Source organism: Orbicella franksi, chromosome 9 (assembly GCF_964199315.1).
Source record: "Orbicella franksi chromosome 9, jaOrbFran1.1, whole genome shotgun sequence".
NCBI lineage: Eukaryota > Metazoa > Cnidaria > Anthozoa > Scleractinia > Merulinidae > Orbicella > Orbicella franksi.
In genome coordinates this window covers 13183065-13204465 of record NC_138153.1, presented here as the reverse complement: position 1 = coordinate 13204465, position 21401 = coordinate 13183065, and the positions used below count along the sequence as shown (strand labels likewise).

General features: G+C 38.2%; 2 protein-coding genes across 2 annotated transcripts; both read left to right on the top strand.

Moving 5' to 3' along the window:
- Window positions 1-6096: 6096 nt before the first annotated feature.
- LOC145498087 (small cysteine-rich protein 8-like) lies at window positions 6097-10286 on the top strand. Its single transcript, XM_081477964.1, has 4 exons — window positions 6097-6261; window positions 8157-8275; window positions 8440-8572; window positions 10032-10286. The coding sequence occupies exons 2-4, from the start codon at window positions 8164-8166 to the stop codon at window positions 10054-10056; spliced, it is 270 nt and encodes an 89-aa protein (XP_081334090.1). The 5' UTR covers window positions 6097-6261; window positions 8157-8163; the 3' UTR covers window positions 10057-10286.
- A 6477-nt stretch (window positions 10287-16763) lies between these two features.
- On the top strand, window positions 16764-19069 carry LOC145498228 (small cysteine-rich protein 8-like). The gene is made up of 3 exons (XM_081478124.1): window positions 16764-17321; window positions 17823-17955; window positions 18926-19069. The coding sequence occupies exons 1-3, from the start codon at window positions 17213-17215 to the stop codon at window positions 18948-18950; spliced, it is 267 nt and encodes an 88-aa protein (XP_081334250.1). The 5' UTR covers window positions 16764-17212; the 3' UTR covers window positions 18951-19069.
- The last annotated feature ends 2332 nt before the right edge of the window (window positions 19070-21401 follow it).

Below are 21401 nucleotides of genomic sequence, written 5' to 3'. Positions count from 1 at the left end.
ATAGATGGCCACAAATAGAATACATTCCTGATACAGTAGGGCAATACAGTACTGACACAATACTGATACAATACTGATACAAGCTTTATTTTCGGATTAGGCTAAATAGTGCATAGCACTAGTGAACCTGCGGTCCTCGATGAAACTACCAAGCTAGAGGTTACAGATTGTAAGTGTAATGTTACGAGCAGATGCTGGGCAGTAAAACATCTTAGAAACAGTAAATGCACATACAGATGATCGAATTTATTTATTCAAGGCGTCCCTGATTACCGTCATTTTGGAACGGATTACATAATATAAGTTGTTTGCGATTTTAAAATACAAAATAGCAAATATTGCACAGAAATCAGGAGCAATTTTTTTGTAATTTGGACCTAACAGTAACAGCAACAGGAACAGTAACTTTAAAGATCAAGATTTCTTGAATTCATAATAAATTCAGGGTTGTCAAGCAAGGCAACCGGCGCATTTGACCGGTTATTTCGAAAAACTGTGCCGCGTACTCCGAATGCTAGTAGGTTAGTCCTGAGCGTGATATTGGAGAAATAAAATGGAAATAAAAATTGTTCATTTAATAATTTGTTTGAACTCAAATTGCTTATGGATCGGAGGGAGTCAAAAAATATTTGATAAAAAGTGCGTAACACGAATCGAAACTGACTTAAACAGCCCTGCAATGTTCTACATCTCAGCGCATCATTCTAGAAGCAACCAAAACACGAAATTAAGTATTTTAAAATAGTCTAGTAAAAGGTGAGTTTTCGTCCTGTACAAATGGCACTACAATAAATAGGTCAGTTAAGTAGTAATCAGAGGGAAGTAGATTTTCTTATTTACACAATTATTAGCGTCGCGGCCGCCGGCGGTGTGAAACTGGCTGATGTCCTCCCAAAACCGCAGAATTACTTCTACGCTTTCTCTTACATTATGTAAATAAAAAATACTCCTTTGAATTTTCTGAAGCGATGTAGTAATTTTCTAAATTTATAAACACACAAAAACAGCTTACATATTGTATCGCATGATACAATACAAACACCGGGTTAAACATAAGATATTTAATTCCGGAAGCGAAGTCCCGATGAGATGCCTATCAGAAACTGACGCGTGCGTGTCTATTACGTTCACTTTAAAACACCTAAAATTCCGAACGTAAGATTAAAGTATGAAAGAAACTTGAAATAAACTTTGTTCAAATTAAATTTAAACCAAAAGCGCCAAAATATCGAAAATTTCATTGCCTCCTCGATCTGTTTATATCGAAATTATGATGACACCACTGGACATACGCTTGCTCAAAATCACTGTGACAAGCAAAAATTGAGACTGTAGACAGGGCACCCAAGAACCACAGGTAACCCAAAGAACAGTGTATATAAAAACACGGGAAATAGACGACAAACAATTACAGAATTAAGTTAAGATCCAGAGGTTACTCGTCGTAGCGGAAAATGTCTTGCCACCCTCTTTTTCTCTTAGTTCTCCAAAAGGTGATATGTATGGGTTATTGACCAAGTGTGAGGTCCATAAACACTCCAAAAAAGAACTTGGCCAATATCCAGCCATCTTGACCGAACAAGCTTAGTTAATAAAGGATTTATTATATGGCTTTCTGGGAAGTTTTTCTTGCGGGACACGGCGGGTAGTCCCGAGCGGGCAAGATAGCTCCATCTTGCCCGCTCGCGGAGCTAGCCATATAATAATTGCATATATTGTTGCTCGACCATTCTGCTCGTTATTTCGTTTCAGTAAATTATCAAGATAACCAGGGGCATTATTATCAATCCGATTAAATGCGATTACACCTTTCTTTATATCTGAATCGATAAAAAAAAATGAGAGCTACGAGAGCTTGTTGAGAAGGTCAACTGAGGAATGATCCAAATTACCCTCGCATAGCGCTTCTACAATCTAACAAAATTGCGAACATTGTCTTTACTAGTACATGTCCATAGCGTGATGCAATACAGCATGACAGACTTTATCAAAGAATTATAGAATGAAGCAAGGCTAACACTACTACTACGTGGAAGAGTCCAAACTGAACTAACACGTCCCATTGGAGAAAAATTTAGCCCCATAATGGTGAGAGGGGGTTACTCCAGATTTCACATTTAAGCTTTCCATTCCAGTTAAATTTCCAAACCGAATAATCAACAAGTCATCTGAAATCATTCCCAACAATACTTTTGCTAGAAACACAGATCTATCGGTATAATTACTCATAGCCAGCACAGTAAAAGTACTGACAAACCATGGACAAGGATGTGAGACATACCCGCCTGGAAGCAGTGGTGTCGGTCTGTTTCACTGGATACACGTTTCTGTCCAATGTCATCTATGTAACTTAGTTTTTGTTTAATGACATTCAGTTTCCCACCTAGTTCTTCACCAGCTTGCTTTCGATTGGCGAGTGCATCATAAAAATTGCGAATTCAAGGAATAAAACCTCCTGTCTCCCTCCATCTTACAGTCACTCGTAATCACGATCTAATGATGCGACAGGTAAATGGAAGTTAAAGCAATCTATATGACTGTTTGGATTGGAAGCAACCTCGTTCTCAGGAACCTAGGAACGAGGTTGGATTGGATGTGATTGGATAAAGTGATTGGCCAAGCGGAAACAAGATCCCCTGAAACATTGCGTCCAAAAAATGACCTCCATTCAAGTAGGGTTCTTAATCGATAGATACTAGTAGTAATCGTAGATTAAAAAGTGCGTTCGAACATTGGTAGGTAAAGCAAAAATTCTGCGAACTGCATTTTGTGCCCGAGCTGTTAGGTAGACGTGAAATTGGCCTCCCTCCAGTAGGGGCGAAAACAAATGAAATACATCGCAAACCACATACATACGCGAGGGTTTGTTCTCATTTGTACATGTATTACGTAATATTAGTTACGACTGGTCAGTATAAAGCACGGACTGTAGTCGTTAGGCCGCATTTAGTCCGCAGTCCGCGTTCTATACATGAATCCATGTTTTATACCCAGTCCGTAGTGCTTAGTCCGTGTTTTATACCTCAGTCCGTGTTTTATACCCAGTCCGCAGTCTGCAGTCCGCAGTCCGCAGTCCGCAGTCCACAGTCTGCAGTCCGCAGTCCACAGTCTGCAGTCCGCAGCCCGCAGTCCGCAGTCCACAGTGTGCAGTTCGCAGTCCACAGTCTGCAGTCCGCAGTCTGCAGTCCGCAGTCTGCAGTCCGCAGTCTGCAGTCCGCAGTCTGCAGTCCGCAGTCCATATTTTATACTGACCGGAGACCGTGTAAATCGACACAAACGATCCTTGTTCCGTCGGTATGCGAGACAACGTGCTTTTATTACCAAAACTACGACAATTGTTCTGTTTACGAACACGACTTGAATCGCCTTTGCTTTGGGGAAACAGCTATTGATCGTTTTCACTTCCGAAACAATGAAACGGAGGACATGTGGGTGTACCAAAGCAATCCTGTGCGAGTTGAACTCTTTTCCCACGTAAACACTTTCGTTGGGGTTATGTTACATATTTTACGCACAGAAATCTAGGCCCGCGAAGTGAAAAGTACACATTTCAAAAGCAGCGCTGGTTTTGGTCGAAGAGAAGAAGGTAAACAACACGCAAGCCAAACAACAGCTTTCTGTTCGTACGAAAAGTCGAACACCTTTCGTGAAGACATGTCTGCAAGGTTTTTAAATGCCATTAACACTGACTTCAAACTACAAATAAACAACTTATCCGCTACAGTCGACAGTAAGCTGTCTCAACATTGAAAAGACCGCAATATTGCATAACAGTCGAAAGCAAAGCACATGGACGAAAATGGAGATGACGTCATTCGCCCCTGAAGAATTTTTTGGGGGGGCCAAATTGGTGTCCGCAGAAAGATACATACAGGAAAACTCGATTTTCCTCCATTACCCGATTAGAAATGCGCTCTGTCCAACGCAATCAGTAAGCTTGGTTCTTAACTCACCTAACCTGGTTCCTAACAAGGTTCGTTACTCGACTCCTACATCCTACTTCGTAACTTGCCCCTACAAAGCAGAGCTTATTGCATCCAATGTTCTAAGAAACGTGTTGCAAATAATTCACCGCCCTGGTTCACTTAGCTTCACGTTTGGCTGTCATTAGTGGCGATGGTAACAAGAATACATGATTTCTGTTCAAAACGCGCAACCCGAGCACGTGTGCGTATCGTCGTACGGACTGATAAAACTATTTTAACATACTGGTCGAGAGCACGAGAAGGTATTCCAAAGGACTCTTTTGATCTTAACGTTTTATCAGCATAAGCAAATTTTTCAAGTTTAAATAAACGAGATTTGTGGGATCACATTTAGTATCCGGGCAACCGAGCTCAATCCATGTTCACCATACTCGAAGAGCAATTCGAATACCATAAATACTAGCAAAATTATAAGTTGTGTTCTTGAAGGAAATAAAATGACATGAATTGAATTAGTGTTAACATAATTAATATTCCACCAAACGTGTCAAATAATTAGTTTACTTTGCATCAGCAGATAACAGGTGATCAAACAGGTTTAACACGTGAAGAGTCCACTTTCTTTATCCTCAAGCATGTTGAGGCATAGCTTATATGCCGTGCAGACACCCGCAAAGATAAAACTGTTTTTGATCTAAAGCAACGTCAACGTCTCCCAGAGGGAGCCAAAAACGTACCACAAACAAAATTTGACATCCTTAAACTTATGGTGGTCACGTGATTCGTGACGTCACAGGCTTGCTAAAGATGATTTCTAAAATGGGCCAAGGATAGTGAGCTATCACGGAAAACTAACCACAAGAAATGTTTAACCACTTTTAAGGGCAACTGTTTCTGTCCGGAATGGATGAACTCCTTAATTATTTAAGGCTGTATATGGAAATACAGAAGGTCGCGTGACCTCTTTTACGTAATAACTTCTAACCTGGGTATTGGGAATCTTTTTGCGGTAGAAGGCCAGACTGCTAACATCTTGAATTCCCGGGGATGGGGGACTCCCATATTAAATGGACTGGGGTGCTCGTCGTACCTTTAAGGGGTTAAAAACGCGGTTTTGGTGCCTCTTAGGGTATAGCCTGAAAACATCCAAAGCGAGAGCTTTCGTAGTATCTTTTAGTGTATTGAGCCGAGATAAATATTACAGGAGATAGTGTGTTGTTTTAGAATCGGTACCTCTTAGGGGTGAAAACATTTCAAGCCACGCCCACAAAACAGGATCTTGGTACCTCTTGGGGTTTCTTTTCAAAATTTCCGACGAGCAACCCTGTTCTTCTCATATGTGAGTTCCCCCCCTCTCTGGGTTTGAATTCGCGAACGTGACTTTGAGCACGATACTCAACTAGTTTGCTGTTCAATTCTAACGAATGCCAAACGCCCGAGACGCAACTCCGAGTCAGACATACCACAAACTATTTTTTCACGAGCATCTGACAGTTCTGTAAGTGTATCTAAGCTTTTTGAAGTTTTAAAAAAGCCTTCACGGTTGTAATATTCCCTTACTAGAGTGGATGATATCTTGTAATTTATCACGAGTTTACTATCACAGCAGGATCAACTTTACCAAGTTGACAGTAGTTCACAAAATGTCTCTTTTCTAAACTGAAGATCCGCGCCAATCTGCGCCAATCAGTATTAATGAAATTTAATGTGACTGATACCCAGTGTACGTTCAACTAAGGACTTCGCCTTAGGATAAGAGAAGAAGAAGTCTGATGACGTCACTAGAAAATCAGATCTTGACCGCACATTTTCACTTTAAGAAATATGTTCAGCTTCAACACCGTGAAATGACGAACACGGATGAATTAAAGACGAAGTATTACAGAAGCTTGCATGCGATAAAGGAGATATATGGAATTTGTTACAGTCCTTTGTATTTTTGGTAGTCGCTGTTACACTGAGAGTCCACTGCTTTGGACTACAGAAAGAGTCTTTCTGTCAAGTAAAAATATGAAAAAGAATTGAAACACGAGTAGGATTAACAGCTTGGATTAACATCGAAAGCTTTGGGGATAAATGAAGAAGACAGTATACCAGGCTGTTACTGAGGTTTTCGTAGTTAAGCAACGACATGCAGATGTAAGAATGCTCTGAAGTGATGTGTGTCATTCATATCACAAAAGACTGACGACTGCTCGAGTCACGCGAAAGCTAAACATTAATAATGAGACCTTAATTGTTTAAATCAGAGAAATCTTCATCACTTCTACTCAGCACTTAAAGAGGGCGCTTTGACATCGAGCTGTGACTATTCCTGAAAAGTGGCAAGAGAAAGGTAAAGACATCAATAGTGTTTAGTTCAATGTATCACTCTAGCGAATTAATTTACATCAGAGCTTATTAGTTCCTATGCAATTAAACCTCGAATCACGGCCTCGACTTGAACTTTCAGCTGGGATAAGCCTGAGTTTTCCCTTTTTGCAAAAGGCTGTAATAACAGCGTCATTTTTGAGACATTTCTTGCTAGTTTGTGATACCTAAAAAAGATGTTACAATTAATAGGAAATGTGTTCTAAACTTGATGATACAACATTAAGAAAATATGTTTTGCATTCAAGACTATTGATATTTTGTGCGTTAACAAATAGACCAAGGTTCCTCTGCAAAATCCACCGCGGGCATTTTACTTCTAAGCCTCATCTATATTATCACTAACATGCAAAGACACCGTTTTGCAAAGAAAGTAGACTTGAGCGAATTTTAAAATGGTCTGATATATTTAGCAAATATATGAATAAAAAGTTCAGCAAAGTAATGTCTTTCGTTGATTAAAAGATAGTTTGAATTTTGCGCAGATTAGATAAAAATGAAGCAAAATAGGACATAATGTTATTAATCTGAGAAACAGTCTATATTGTTGATCGCATATATAGTAAGGGATGCTTAGTAGGTGCAATGAAGCAGGTGTGTTGATGATATAACGTGGGATTGAAAAGGTGAAACAAAGATAATGTATGGATTTACACTGTATCGGAAATATACAAATCGTGGTATCTTGGCTCATAGCGCATTCAGAAAGGTGTGTTTATGTGGAATAATCTTTCATTTGTCCAAATACTAGCTAACGTAGAGTGAAGAAAAAATGAAAAAATAAAAAAATAAAATAAAATAAAGACTACTTGAATCTCACGCAAATAGCCATAATTCTTTTTTTAAAATAGATATTTAGTAGCTTTTGAAAATGCGATGAATGCAAGGAAATAGAATTAAATTTGGCTTGTTAATGCATTGAGGTAGCTGTGTCGATGTGGAATAGAAATTTAGCTACTGTATGGTAACAAAATGAAGTAAAATAAGATATTTATTGATAGTGAAAATGCTTTGAATTTGTTACTGATTATAAAAATGTTAGATTTGGTGCAAATTGGACAAAAACGACGTGAAGTAAAATAGGTTGTTAATTACAAAAAATTAGTTTTAAATAGACTAAAGTTAAAGAATGGCTTCAGTTTAAATTAGCGCATTGAAGCAGCTGTGATGATGTTAAATAATTTATTATTTTGTAGCGTTTTTGAAATTTAAACTTGAAATAATTGCTGACATTGTTATGATAGTTAAAAAGTTGACAGAATGTTGAATAAACACCAGACCTTGTCTTAGGAATTAAAATATTACGTGACTGATTACACGATTTACTGATTATTTTACCCAGCTTGTGAAAAAAATCAGTATCTGTCTTTAAGATAGCTTAGGAGCATTTTTCATCCCAAAATTCATTAGCAAAGCATCTTGATTACGTTTTACCTTATAACGCTTTGTTTTGCAAATTTTGAGTACCGATTCCTATTTTACCTATCAAATGCAAGCTGACGTGTGGTATTATATCAAGCATTTTGTTCTCATATAATGCTGAAACGAAATCAGTATAAACGGCGAAGACAAATTTTAGAAAGGGGTGATTTAACTGCTTTCAGTAGCTCCAATAGGAGTTACTTTCTAAGGACTAATGATGCTTTTACCGACAAGTTACCTCTCCGTTTAATTGCTGATGAAGTTGGAATTTGGTTAACAAAGCTTTTCTTTACTGAGTGTTTTGGTTTCCAATTTCCATTTGCTTTTTCCTTTTTCTGAGTCAAACTTTGTACTGTAATCTGACTAATCACAGCAAGACGAGACAATCAGCGACTTTTACTGATAGCATGAGCATACTTCATTGTTTTTTGGTTGCAGTAAAACAATGAATTTGTGCCTGTTGCTGATTACTTTGGGGATTATTACTGTGCAGGGCGCACGGCCAGAAAACCAACAGAAGTCTATGAACCCTAAAGCCAAGCGCTATCATGAGCCAGGTATGAGAGTGTGTGGGTATTGCTTTTCGTGATCATCGTTTGTTGTCAGGATTTTCTCTTTCAGCAAAGCCGGAGACATGGAAATTAAAACCAAAATGTTTCTCTGGTTGTGTCGGACATGACTCTTGTAAGGCTAAAAAAAGACCAACTTTTCTTTTCTACAGAACCTTGTAGACGTTTGAATGGTGGGGAATGTAGACCACGCCCGATGGATCCAAGTGTGTGGCCATGTCCCAATTTTATTTGCCCTATGAATCCCTGTCCAGAGTCCCAATACACAGTGTGCTGCTGTCCTGGGTATGAATAAAATACCTAACTAGTGTAGATTCTATCTACCATCGTTATAACCTCGTCAGTAAAATTCTTGGGTCATCATCACAGTTAATACAGGGGAATGGTTCTGAAAGCCGACAAAGTTCTTTGTTGTATGTTTTTTTTCTAATTTTTGGCCTTGATCGCGCACAAAACACAATAGTTGTTTATTTCTGACTGTGTAACTAACCAATACAAACGTTTTGGTTACGTAATGCGTAAATGAGTGCAAAACAAAAGATTTTGCGCAGTCGTGGATCATCCAACGTAAAGCGCTTGGATAGGCGCTATAAAAATACTATTTATTATTACTATTATTACTATTACTATTATTATTATTATTATTGTTATTATTATTATTATTATTATTACTATTATTACTATTATTATTACTAAATCTTGTTATCTTTGTTTGGTCCTTCGATGTTTGCCGAACTTCATAACCATTCCCCTCTATTAACTATGGTCAAAATTCACACCCAGTGATACCAATTTCCTGCCAAAACACAAGGGCGGTGCAAGTTAACCTCAACCCCGGCTATTCTCGCTGTAATAAGAAAAGACCTGTTTGAATTACAGACGCTAGAATCTATAAATATTTTATTGCGCAATTCGTAATAACGTTTTGTAAGTCAAAATAATCCTCACCGCTTATCCCAGTGTTTTTCCCCAGAAATATGAATAGCCGCGCAGCAAAGCATCCTGTCCACGGAGTAACAACAGATGACAATTTTAGGTCGTGTTCTGTTGGGATCAACCGTTTCAACCGAAACCGGTTTGGATTGATAAGGTTGACGTTTCTCAATAAAACGCTTTTTCAACCGTTTTCGACTGCGACGCAGCAACTCCTGGGAATATTCTTTACCCGAGCTACAATCTCGCGACATTATCACGCAAATGCTTTTTCGACCGTTTCAACCTGGTTTGAGGTCGGTTGAAAAAGTTGATCAACCAAACCAGCCGAAAACGGTTTTCCTCCAATAGAACACGAAGAAACTCAACCAACCCAACCACAAACGGTTGATCCCAGTAGAACACGACCTACGACGTATAAATGTATTTTTGACAAAATATCATCAGTTTAGCTATATTGTATGAACGAGCAGGGGAAGGCACAGAAAACATTTCCAACAGGCTATGCAAAAACTTACACAACTCAAATTTTCATAAATGTATGACTGACAGCTGTTCAAAAAATGAATGGTATTTTAAATAGCCTCGTGCAAGAGGAGATCAAGGTCTAGATCTTCCTTTACGTTGTGCTTATGTTGGCAATGGCAGAAATGTTTGTTGCGAGCGCCATTTTAAAAGCGAGTCTATGGAATAACCATAAATTTTAATGACGTAAACATCGAATTACTTGGCTTGATTCCTCAGTAACATGGTCTACATCTGAAGTGTATGCTCCATGGTAAATTCAATTTCTGTTTTCTTTTTCCAACAGGGACGATGGGTTGATTTTTAATTAACCGGTCGGCATTTTAAACTCTGAAGGACAAGAAGGAGGAGTAAATTTGGGTTTTCTTTACGCGGGACTAAATTGTAACCTTAAAGAAAAATGAAAACAATCCAAGAAGATGATAAATAAAAGCCTAGAAATTCATATGTTTTGTTTCGTCTCCACCGTCCATTAACACTAGATAAGAAAAGAAGGAAGAGGAAGAGAGGAAGAAAAAGAAGAAGAAGAAGAAAAGAAGAAGAAGAAAAAGAAGAAGAAGAAGAAAAAGAAGAAGAAGAAGAAGAAGAAGAAGAAGAAGAAGAAGAAGATGAAGAAGAAGAAGAAGAAGAAGAAGAAGAAGAAGATGAAGAAGAAGAAGAAGAAGAAGAAGAAAAAAAAAAAAAAGAAGAAGAAAAAAGACAAACTCTAAAATCAAAGGGGCGCGATGAGTTTGGGTGCAGACACTTAAATCACAAATTTGATGGAAGTAGCACATAACGCGTGAAGCAGGCATGATTAATTGTTTACACTGAATGTCTTCTAAGAATGTCTGGCGTTTCAAAAATGTTAACGAGTCAGGACAAAAACTAAGGAGTGGTGTTGAGAACTCTCAATAATGAAACACGGAGAGACCCCGAGGAATGAAATATAAAAGGGGTATCGTGTAAACATTCACATTTAGGTATTTAAGAGGCTCTGTTAAAAACATGACACCCAAAACAAACGAATATTACCGCTAAGTATGAGTCATCTAGACAAACTGGCCTGTGTATGGAAGGTTTACTTTCCTTTTACCTTTTTTGAAAGTTAAAAAAACATCTGTAGGTAAGGCTCTAAGCTACCCTAAATTTTCGAAAATTTGAAATGGCTCTGAACCCTACGTACATAATTGCAAAAGCTGCTTATCAAAATTCGATCATCTATGAGAGAAAAATGGAATTCACCAGGCCGTTTATTAATTGTACCGTTACTTTATTACATATAATAGTCTAACCAATCGTAGGCTCAATTGGCGACCGCTATCAGTGTACCACATTTCATGCTTGTTTGTATCCAGAGAGCATTATTTGCCTGTTACGCTGCCGGACTATGGCAACGAATTGTACCGTGACAACGACAATGTACCATTATTAATGTTACTCATTATTGCACCAGTTGAGCTAATAACCATATTTAAAGAGTGCTGGCTATCCTAGCTAACCATGACGGAAAAAAAGAACAAACAAACAAACAAACAAAAAAGAAACAGCGTGAAAAATAATGTGCCACTCCTGTGGAGTGGGTGAAAAACAAAGAAAGCGCAACTAAAACAGACAAATCTTTAAATTAAAGCTACCAAATGTTAATTGATCAGAATATCAAAGAAACGAAGAATGGAATACTTAGAAGCATGCATGATTGGCGGTCAGACTGCTTGTAAAATGAATAATGTAATAAAATATCGACCTTGACCATTATTATCCGCCCTCGCCAAACGCTTATTTCACGTTTAACGAACGTCGGCCTCGCCGACAGATAACTGTATTCTTGGTGCACACGCAAATTAAAGTCACTGAATATTTGTGTTTGTCACTATAGCAACTCAGCGGTAACTAGAAAATTCTACTCTGATGAACTTTAGTTCTCTCCGGGTTACCCTCTAACGCCTACACGTGGTTCAATTTTGTCCAGAAAAAAAAAAACAGCTGTCAATCAATTTCAAATTTATATATTAGCAAAATACGTGTTTTCACTAGGGATGACGTGCCAGGGAACATAAATCAACTAAGCTTTGTTTTAAGCCGAGAAGTTGTTTGTTTTGTGTTGTTAATATATATGAAATGAAATGTATGCGAGATTGGCAAGAACGGCGAGAGAGCAATTGGCAAGAGAGTAATATTCTCAGTAACTAAGAAAGCCTGAAAAAATGTTATTTTCAAGAGAATTGGAACTCCTGCAGAGAGAACAATCTACCCGCGCGACGGGTTTCAGAGAGGTTTTCACTTTATCCCAACAACGGCTTGTCTGGTTTCGATTTCTTCAAGCGCTCTAGCAAACAAAGCTCGACTGTTGACCAAGAAAATTTGACACAGGTACAGCTTCATAGTTATAATTTTGGAAACAAGGGAAGAAGACACTTTATTCGTTTATGCACGCTTAAGGTGGCTCAAAACAGTTTTCAGCAGCTAGATTTTGATGGGTTGTTATAACACTCTTTGTCACTTGATGCTACAACCACAGTATCAAAAAACTGCCCAATCATTGGTGAACACGTTGTTATCATTTTCATGACACAATAGGTTACCATAGCAACAGTATGATTTGCTAAAATAACTTAATTACAGCTTTAGGGGCTTATAATTCAAAAACGGCACTGTGAAATTTTTTTATATCATCAATTTTTGATAAGCATAATAAGACGCAACTTTTGGCAAAGTTTGAAAATAACCTGTGCATAGGGTTCAGAGCCACCTTAAAGTTTTGAAAATTTAAGGTGGCTCTGAACCCTATGTTCAGAATTTTCTTAAACTTTGCCAAAACTTGCGCCTTATCATACTTATCAAAATTTGATAATATAAAAAAAATTCACCTTGCTGTTTTTAATTATAAGCCCCTAAAGCTTTAATCAAGGGTGTTTTTAACAGATCATACTGTTGCTATCATGAATTAGTGTGTCACGAAAATGATAACAACTTGTTCACCAATGATTGGGCAATTTTTTGATACCATGAGTGTAGCAGGACTGAAGAGAAGTCAGCTTTAATTTTCGGAAAGGCAACAGCAGCTTGAAAGTTTAATTGACGACATTCGTGGAATTAGATTCCGTAATTAGACCTGAAAAGCTTTTGCCAATTAATTATAAGCTCACTCTAGGATCAGAACGGATAAAGCTGAATTAGTTTAAGCAAGCCTTTAGGACACCCCAAACATCCCTTTTTAAAGGTCCTAAACAATAGAAAGACAACGTTGCAGGTTTTTGCTAAAATTTCTGCCTTGGATGTCCTTTTAATTAAATAATAAGCTTCAAGCTGGCAATGGGCAGTCTTGTTCTTGGAATACTATACACGCTGATTCCATCTAATTCATGGAATTTGTTATAGTCCTTTGTATTTTTGGTAGTCGCTGTTAAACTAATTTGGACAACAGAAAGGTTTTTCTGTGAAGTTAAAAAATGAAAAAGAATTGAAACACGAGTAGGATCAAGTCTGGATTAAACATCGAAGGCTTTGGGGATATATGAACAGGAAAGTATACCAGACTGTTAGGTTTTTGTAGTCGAGCAACGACATGCAGATGTGTGGATGCTCTGAAGTGATGTACGTCAGTCATATTACAAAAGACGGAGGGCTCCTCGAGTCACGCGAAAGCTAAACGTTAATAATGAGGCCTTAATTGTTTAAATCAGAGAAATTTTCAACACATCTACTCAGCACTTAAAAATAAAGAAGGCGCTTTGACATCGGGCTGTGACTTATTCCTGAAAAGTGCCAAGTGAAAGGTAAAGGCATCAATAGTATTTAGTCTCAATATATCAATCCAGCGAATTAATTTACATCAGAGTTTAGTACCTTCTCTGCAATTAAACCTTGAATCACCGCCTGGACTTGAATTTTTAGCTGGGATAAGCCTGATTTTTCTTTTTTTGCAAAAGGCTCTAAATTATTGCCTGACAAAAGTAGTGAGTGTGTCATTTTGAGACATTTCTAGCTAGTTTGTGATACCTAGAAAAGATGTTACAATAGAAAGTGTGTTCTAGACTTGGTGATACAACATTAATAAGAAAATAATGTTTTAATTCAAGGCTATTGACATTTTGCGCGTTTCGTGAAAAATCCACCGCGGGCATTTTTCATTTAAGGTCATGAAGCAGTTAACAAATAATTTGGAAATACTATTTCTCAAATAAAAGAGAAATGAACGAATTTTTTAAGATGGTCTGCATTTAGCAAAAATGTGATCAAAAAGTACAGCAACGTAATGTCTTTCGTTGGTTAAAAAATAGTTTGAATTCTGCGCAGATTAGATAAAAATGAAGCAAAATAAGATATGTTATCAATTGGAGAAATAGCCTGCATTCACCTTGATCGCAAACATGCATAGTAGATAATGGTTACTAAGTGCAACGAAGCAACTGGGTTGATGATAAAATGTTGGACTGAAAAAGTGAAACAAAGATACTGCATGGATTTACACTGTGTCCGAAATATAGAAAAAAGAGACGCAAACTATGGTATCTTGGCTTAATAGCACATCCAGGAAAATGTGCTCATATTGAATAATCTTTGATTTTCTCAAATATTAGCTAGCTAGAATAAAGTGAAGAAGAAATGAAAAAAGATAAAGATTATTTGAATCTCACGCAAAGATCGATAAAATGGAGAAAAAAAATGAGATTAAAAATGCGATCAATGCAAGAAAATATGATTAAATTTAGCTTATTAACATATTGAGGCAGCTGTGTAGACGTGGAATAATAATTTAGCTGCCGTATGATCAATGAAGTAAAATAAGGTATTTATAGATAGTACAAATTGTTTTAGATTTGTTATTGATTATAAAAATGTTGAATTTGGTACAAATTGAATAAAAACGACGCAAAGTAGCTTGTTAATTTCAAAAAATGGTTTTAATTAAGCGAAACAACTAAAGCTGAGGAAAGGCTTCAGTGTAAATCAGCGTATTGAAACAGCTGTGGTGATGTCGAATAATTTGTTATTTGGAAGCATTTTTGAAATTTAAACTTGAAGTAATTGTTGACATTATTCTGATAGCAAAGACGTTGGCAGAGTGTTGATTAAACACCAGAACTATTCTTAGGAATAAAAAAATATGAGATTGACCAAAAGGTACTTAAAACAAAACAAAACAAAACAAAAAAAAAACAACAACAACAACAAAAAATCAGCATCTGTTTTCAAGGTCGTGTAATAGCATTCCTCATTCCAAAATTGAGCAAAATTTCATGATTACGTGTTCCCTTATGACGCTTTATTTTGTAAATTTTGAGTACCGATTCGTCTTTAAGGTTACAGTATACCTTCAGGGGTGTCTCGCGCGCAAGCGATGTAGCGCGTGCAGTTTAAGCTGTAGATACCTAAACCCCTATATCAAATTAAAGCTTATGGAGCTGGCTATCAAACTATACCAAGAATTTTGAAAGAAAATGAATTGTCGAATTTTTCACGACCACTAAATGCGAGCGCCCGAATCACCTTTCGAAAGCTACAAGTCAAAGCGAATTTCGTTTTTCGCCAATTTAATGTTTTCCTCGGTTTCAGGGCCCAAAGCGCTTAAAAAACGTGTCTGCGTTTTGGCATATTCGATTGCAGTAAAAAGTTACAGAACATTTTCGAAATAGGATTAAAAAAATGCGGAGTGATCGTACAAAAATCGCTCTCGAAGAAAAAGTATTTCGAAATTAACAATTCCCAGACACGCTTTTGTAGTTCATATGTTAAACTAGCCACCGTCCAAATTTAAGAGCGATTGAACAAATTCCCTTTGAGTTATAACTCTTTAAAGTGTCTGCTTCAAGTGAAAAAATTTATTCGAGAAAACAGCGCTAAGAAAAATTTTCTGCTTCGAAAACAAACTCCGCCCACAAACGCCTTCAACTGGGTTCTCAGATAACTAAGCCAATCAGTGCAGGGAAACTTTACTACCGTTAACCTCCTGGTGAAATTTACGCGCGAATCTCTAAAAAACTCTTGTGTTTCGCAATGCGCTCAAGGAACCGAAGGCAGAGAGATAATTTTTCTGTAGCTCGGTTTTTCTTGAAGCTGGTCTGGCAAAATGGGGAAGACTAAAAAGGATACGAACGCTAGAGTGGCTGAGCGAAGGAAACAAACAAAAGATAGCGCGGAGGGCAACTGTGTGTGGGCAACTGTGCATGAGTCCGACGATTCGTCGATATCGGACTCATCAGAAGAGTCTCTGTCAGCATCCCTGTTATTGCTGTCAAGTTCCGAAATTTTTACAGAACCTTTCTTTTCTCTTACCACGAATATTTGCCCGCCTTATACGATAACTATAGCTTCATCCGCGTGGCGAACGTTCGCTTCTTCACTCATTGATGTATTTTCATTCGTTCTTCGCTGTTTTCGCTTTCTCGAACCGGTCCATGGTTTAAACGTGGTCTATGTTTACTTATAACTTAATAGAGACACGCCTAATATCAAAAATGCTGGGTAGTCAGAACAACAATGCTGATCAACTGAGTAGTCAACTCGTGACATCCATATAGGTATTTCCCGCGAAAATCGTCTCGGTTGATTGCATACGCGCCATAGGGCTGTCAATCAAGAGGTAAACTTTTACTTCCGGTGAAAACGTAAAACCGCCATTTCTCCGCCAATATTAAGCCTTTTTCAAAAATTTTTTTCAGAAATTAGAGATTATTCTTCGACCACTATTTTGACCCAAAAATCCAAATTTGAAGAAAATTGCCGACCCGAAGGTATACTGTAACCTTAACTCGTCAAGATGACGTGGTATTATATCAAGCATTTTATTCTCACATAATTGGCCGTCTTTATACTAAAGACGCATTATGCATCTGGACGAACTTGGGCATATATTCGTAGTTCGTCTGGTTATGCGTCTCCAGTATAAAGACGGGCACAAGACGTATTCTACATCCAGACGAACTATCTCTCGTAGTGCGTCGTTCAAGACGAATTTCGAAGGATAGTTCGTCTAGACGTTTAATGTGTCTTGCGCCGAAGGCGAACTACAAATGTTTGCCCAAGTTCATCCAAAAGGATAATGCGTCTTTAGTATAAAAACGGCGAGGACGCATTATCCTTCTCGACAGATAATGCGTCCTCTAGTATAAAAGCGGCCAATGCTGAAACGAAATCGTTATAAACGGTGAACGCAAAATGTGAGAAACGATTGGTTTAATTAGTAGCTCCATTAGGAATCACGTTCTAATGACTAATGATCCTTTTAACACAAGAAGCACTCTGTTCGAAGTGCCGGCGAAGTTGGAATTTTAGTTATCAAAGCTTTACTTTACTGGGTGTTTTAATGTCCAATTTCCATTTGCTTTTTCCTTTCCTGAGTCAAACTATGTTCAGTTATCTTACTAGCCACAGCACGACGAAACAATCAGTGACTTTCGATGATACCATTTGCATATTTGGCTATCTTCATGCCTCGCTATTGATAAACATTCTCACCACCCTATTTTCTGTTGCAGTAAAACAATGAATGTGTGCCTGTTCCTGATTGTTTTTGGGATTATCACCGTGCAGGGCGCACAGCCAGAAAACCAACAAGAGAAGTTCGTTAATACCAAGCGTTTTCGTGAGCCAGGTATGAGAGTACATGGGTATTCCTTTCTGTGACCATCGTTTGTTGTTAGGATTGTTTCTTTCAACAAAGCCGGAGACATGAAAATTAAAACCAAAGTGTTTCTCTGGTTGTGTTAGCCTCCCCCCCCCCCCCGGGGACGACGGGGCGGTACTCCCTTATATGGGCTATATAGGTATATGCAGCACCAAAGGGTATGGTTTTTGAGCGGTTTTAGTCTAAAACAGGTATAGATTTTGACCATTTTGGTCTGAAATAGGGTATGGCTTGGTATTGGGTATTTTCTTTAGAAGAAGCTATTTGTTTTGCATCAACAGTGGCAAATATGTAGCCCGTCTTAAATGTCTGAAATAGGGTGTGGAAAATCACAGATTTTGGTCTGAAATAGGGTACAGGTTTTAAGGTTCGGGCCTCACACCCCTAGCAAAAACTGTGTGGAGTAGCCCCTGTTGTTAGGCATGACCCTTTGATGGCTAACAAGAGAACAACTTTTCTTGTCCACAGAACCTTGTGCACGTGTGAAAGGTGCGGAACGTATACCACACCCAATGGACTCAAATGTGTGGCCATGTCCCAGTTTTATCTGCCCTATGAACCACTGTTCAGGGCCCCAGTTGGCAGTGTGCTGCTGCCCTGGGTATGAGTGTAATACTTAACTAGTGTTGATTCTATCTACCATCATTATAAACTCGTCAGTAAAATTCTTGCGTCACCATTGACACTCAATGATACTAATTGCCAGCCAAAACGCAAGAGTGGTGCAAGCTAACCTCAACCACGGCTATCGCTGCTATCGATAATAAAAGACCTGTTTGAATTTACAGACGTTAGAATCTATAAATAGTTTATTGTACAATTAAGGAATAGAAAACTTGTACCGCGTTTCTATCGAGTTTTAGTATAAATCTGCTAATGTTCTATCACGAATGCCGTTCTCTGATTGGCTACTCTACTCACTATCTATTCTGTGATAGATAGTGAGTAGCGTAGCAGTGTGCGCTTCTTAACAAAATGAAGGCCGCTTCTTGGCGTTTTCGAAGTGTCTGTGAAGAGGATTTAGATAAAGTTTTGGTCGACTAGTAGATTTATACTAAAATAATTAGATTATTCGCTCTCGATTTCTATGTGTAAAAGTTGACTCGGACTGCGCCCTCGTAAACTATCAGCGATAGAAATCTCGAGCTCATAATCTAATTATTTAAAAGAAACGCGATTTTTAACCAATCAGCGCGCGTATTTTCTCAGGGCTGTTTTACTATCCGTAATCACGTTTTGTAGATCTAAACAATTCCCCCCTCCCCACTGCATGGTGATCCTCTTGCAGCTTCCCAGAAATATGAATAGGATCAGTTACCTATATATGCACGAGCAGAGAAAGGCAGAGAAAACACTTCTAGACAGGTTATGCAAATGGTTACACATTCAAATTAAATTCTCATGTGACTGACAGCTATTGGGAAAAAGGATGCTATTTTAAATAGCCTTGAGCTTATGCTGTCACACAAATGTTTGTGGACGCCATTTTAAAGACGAGTCTTATGGAATAACCATAACCATCTTTTGTATGCTTCATGGTAACTTCAATTTCTTTTTCCTTTTTCCAACAGGAACGACTGGCTTGATTACAAGTAGTAGGAATAAATTTGATACTCTTGACGCGGGACTTGATTGTGACCTTAAACAAAACATTATTAGAACAATCAAAGAAGATGATAAATAAAAGCTGCTCTGTTCAAATATTTTGTTTTGTCTCCATCCTTCATTAACACTAGAAGGGGATACAAGAATGTAGCAAGGGAATGAAAATCAAAGGGGCGGGACGGGTTCCTCGGAATGGAGTTCGTTGATTTCGATGGGAAAAGCACAAATTTGATGACAGTGAAATAGGTATAACTGATTATTTTCACTTGTAAGAATGTTTGGCTTTTTATAAGTGATAATGAGCCAGGAGAAAAGCTAAGGAGTAGAGTTGAGAATGGTATCACAGCCCGAGGTGGCTGGGACTCTCTATAATGAAACACGGGGAGGCTCCGATCGAAAGGGGGGACCCATTTCAGGCTAGATGTACATGCATAATGATTTCACGAGCTGAAGTATAAAAAGGGTATAGGGTAAACTTTCACATTTCGGTATTCAAGAGGCTCTGTCAAAACATCCGAGACAAACAAACATATAGGTAATTTTCCTCCTTTTCCCAACATGATCGACGGGCTGATTTTATAATTAACCGACACATCTTAAACACTAAATTTGAGTCATCATATGACTGCAGATGACTAAATATGAGTCATCTAGACACTACCCAATCATACAAAGTTATAAGAGGAAACTGGCCTCCTATGTATCAAAGCCACAGCTAATGGAAAGATCCGTCCGTCCGATAGTCTGACAGTCAAATAGTCCCATAGTCTAACATTTCGTTCGTCCGTTTGTCCCGTTCGTTCCGTCAGTAAGTCCAATGAGTCGGTCAGTGAGTCAGTGAGTCAGTAAGTCAGTGAGTGAGTCAGTGAGTCAGTGAGTCAGTGAGTCAGTGAGTTAGTGAGTGAGTGAGTGAGTGAGTGAGTGAGTCAGTGAGTCAGTCAGTGAGTCAGTGAGTCAGTGAGTCAGTCAGTGAGTCAGTGAGTCAGCGAGCGGGCGAGCGAGCGAGCGAGTCAGTCCGTCCGTCCGTCAGTCAGTCAGTCAGTCAGTCAGTTAGTCAGAAAACTGAGAACGAAACTGGATCGCAAACGTAAAAGGAGAATGTCAGCCGAGAGTCACTGATAATCTAGTATAATAATGTAATAATCCAGAGAATCGTAAAGAAACGAATCGTCAAGAGGGCTACGACAACGCCTACGATTCAATAGCAACCAGCTCCCTTAAATAAACACTACTATGAAATGTGTTTTATCAATAGGTTACCTTCAATAATTTTATCCTTTTAATCCTAGATAGATTTTTGTGTGGTTTACTTTGTCAGGAGCCGAGATATTTATTTAAATATTTATTTGTGTACGAGAGAGCTAAGCGATTGTCACGTGGTCTACTGAGAAGACTGGGTTCTGGTGATTGTAAGATTTTTAGGGCACATTTCAAGAAACATTTGCAATTTTTTAATAATAGAAGTAGGACACAGTATCTATCGTTTTTCTCTTTATTTTAATGCACGGCCACATGAGCAGTTATTGCTTTAATTACCACCGTGGATAAATAGAGTTCATTGTATTGTATTGTACTTAGTGGTCGAGTAGTCGGCCATTTTGCTCGTGGCGAAGGGAGTTGCACTTTTTTCCCTCTGCTTTTAGTTCTAAAGGTAAGTCGTCTTTCATTTTGAGCGTGGTCTTGAGTTCTGGATCGTATCATTTCTTTTACGTGTCGAAAATACAGCTTCGTAATTCGGTACAAATAACGAAACCAGTTTGTAATTGTTGTTTCACTTTCACTTTCATACAAGTCGACAAATCCAGACAAATGAGAGCTGATTTCCTCACGAAAGCTAGGACAGACTTGGCATGTGTCCAGTGCAGGTTCTACAGGAGCCATTATACTCTTAAAAGCCAATATTCATTGCTTTGAACCGTCAAAAGTTTAAAATGGTTCCATCGGCGCGACCGCAAATTCAAAGACAGTACCGCTTGAGTTTGAAAACAATATACATCACAGACTTAGAAGGTGACCGCTTCCTCAAGACTTGCGGAAACAAGACGGTAATATATTTCATCCCTTCACGTTCGGATGCAATTAGTGCCATTATTTGTTTACAAATTTAATTCATGGATGAGGTCATACAGCGACCGGTTGACTGCAAAGCCGTCGGTTTGTGGAATAATTTTTAATAGTTTTACCCTTTTGAGGAAGCATGCTTCTTCACTTCAGTTTGAATATGAACTTTGTCCAAATTAGATATTCAAAAGTGAATAAATTACCAGATTAGAGGTGACATGCATTTGTTTACTGTACTTAGAAATTATAATCACATTTTTCGATGAATTCGATAGCGTTGATCCTAGCAGTATGCAGGACACCTATCATATATGAACTCAGTTAAACGACCTTGCTCTCCATGAGTTCTCGTAGCTCAGTGGATAGAGCGCCCGCCCGGTG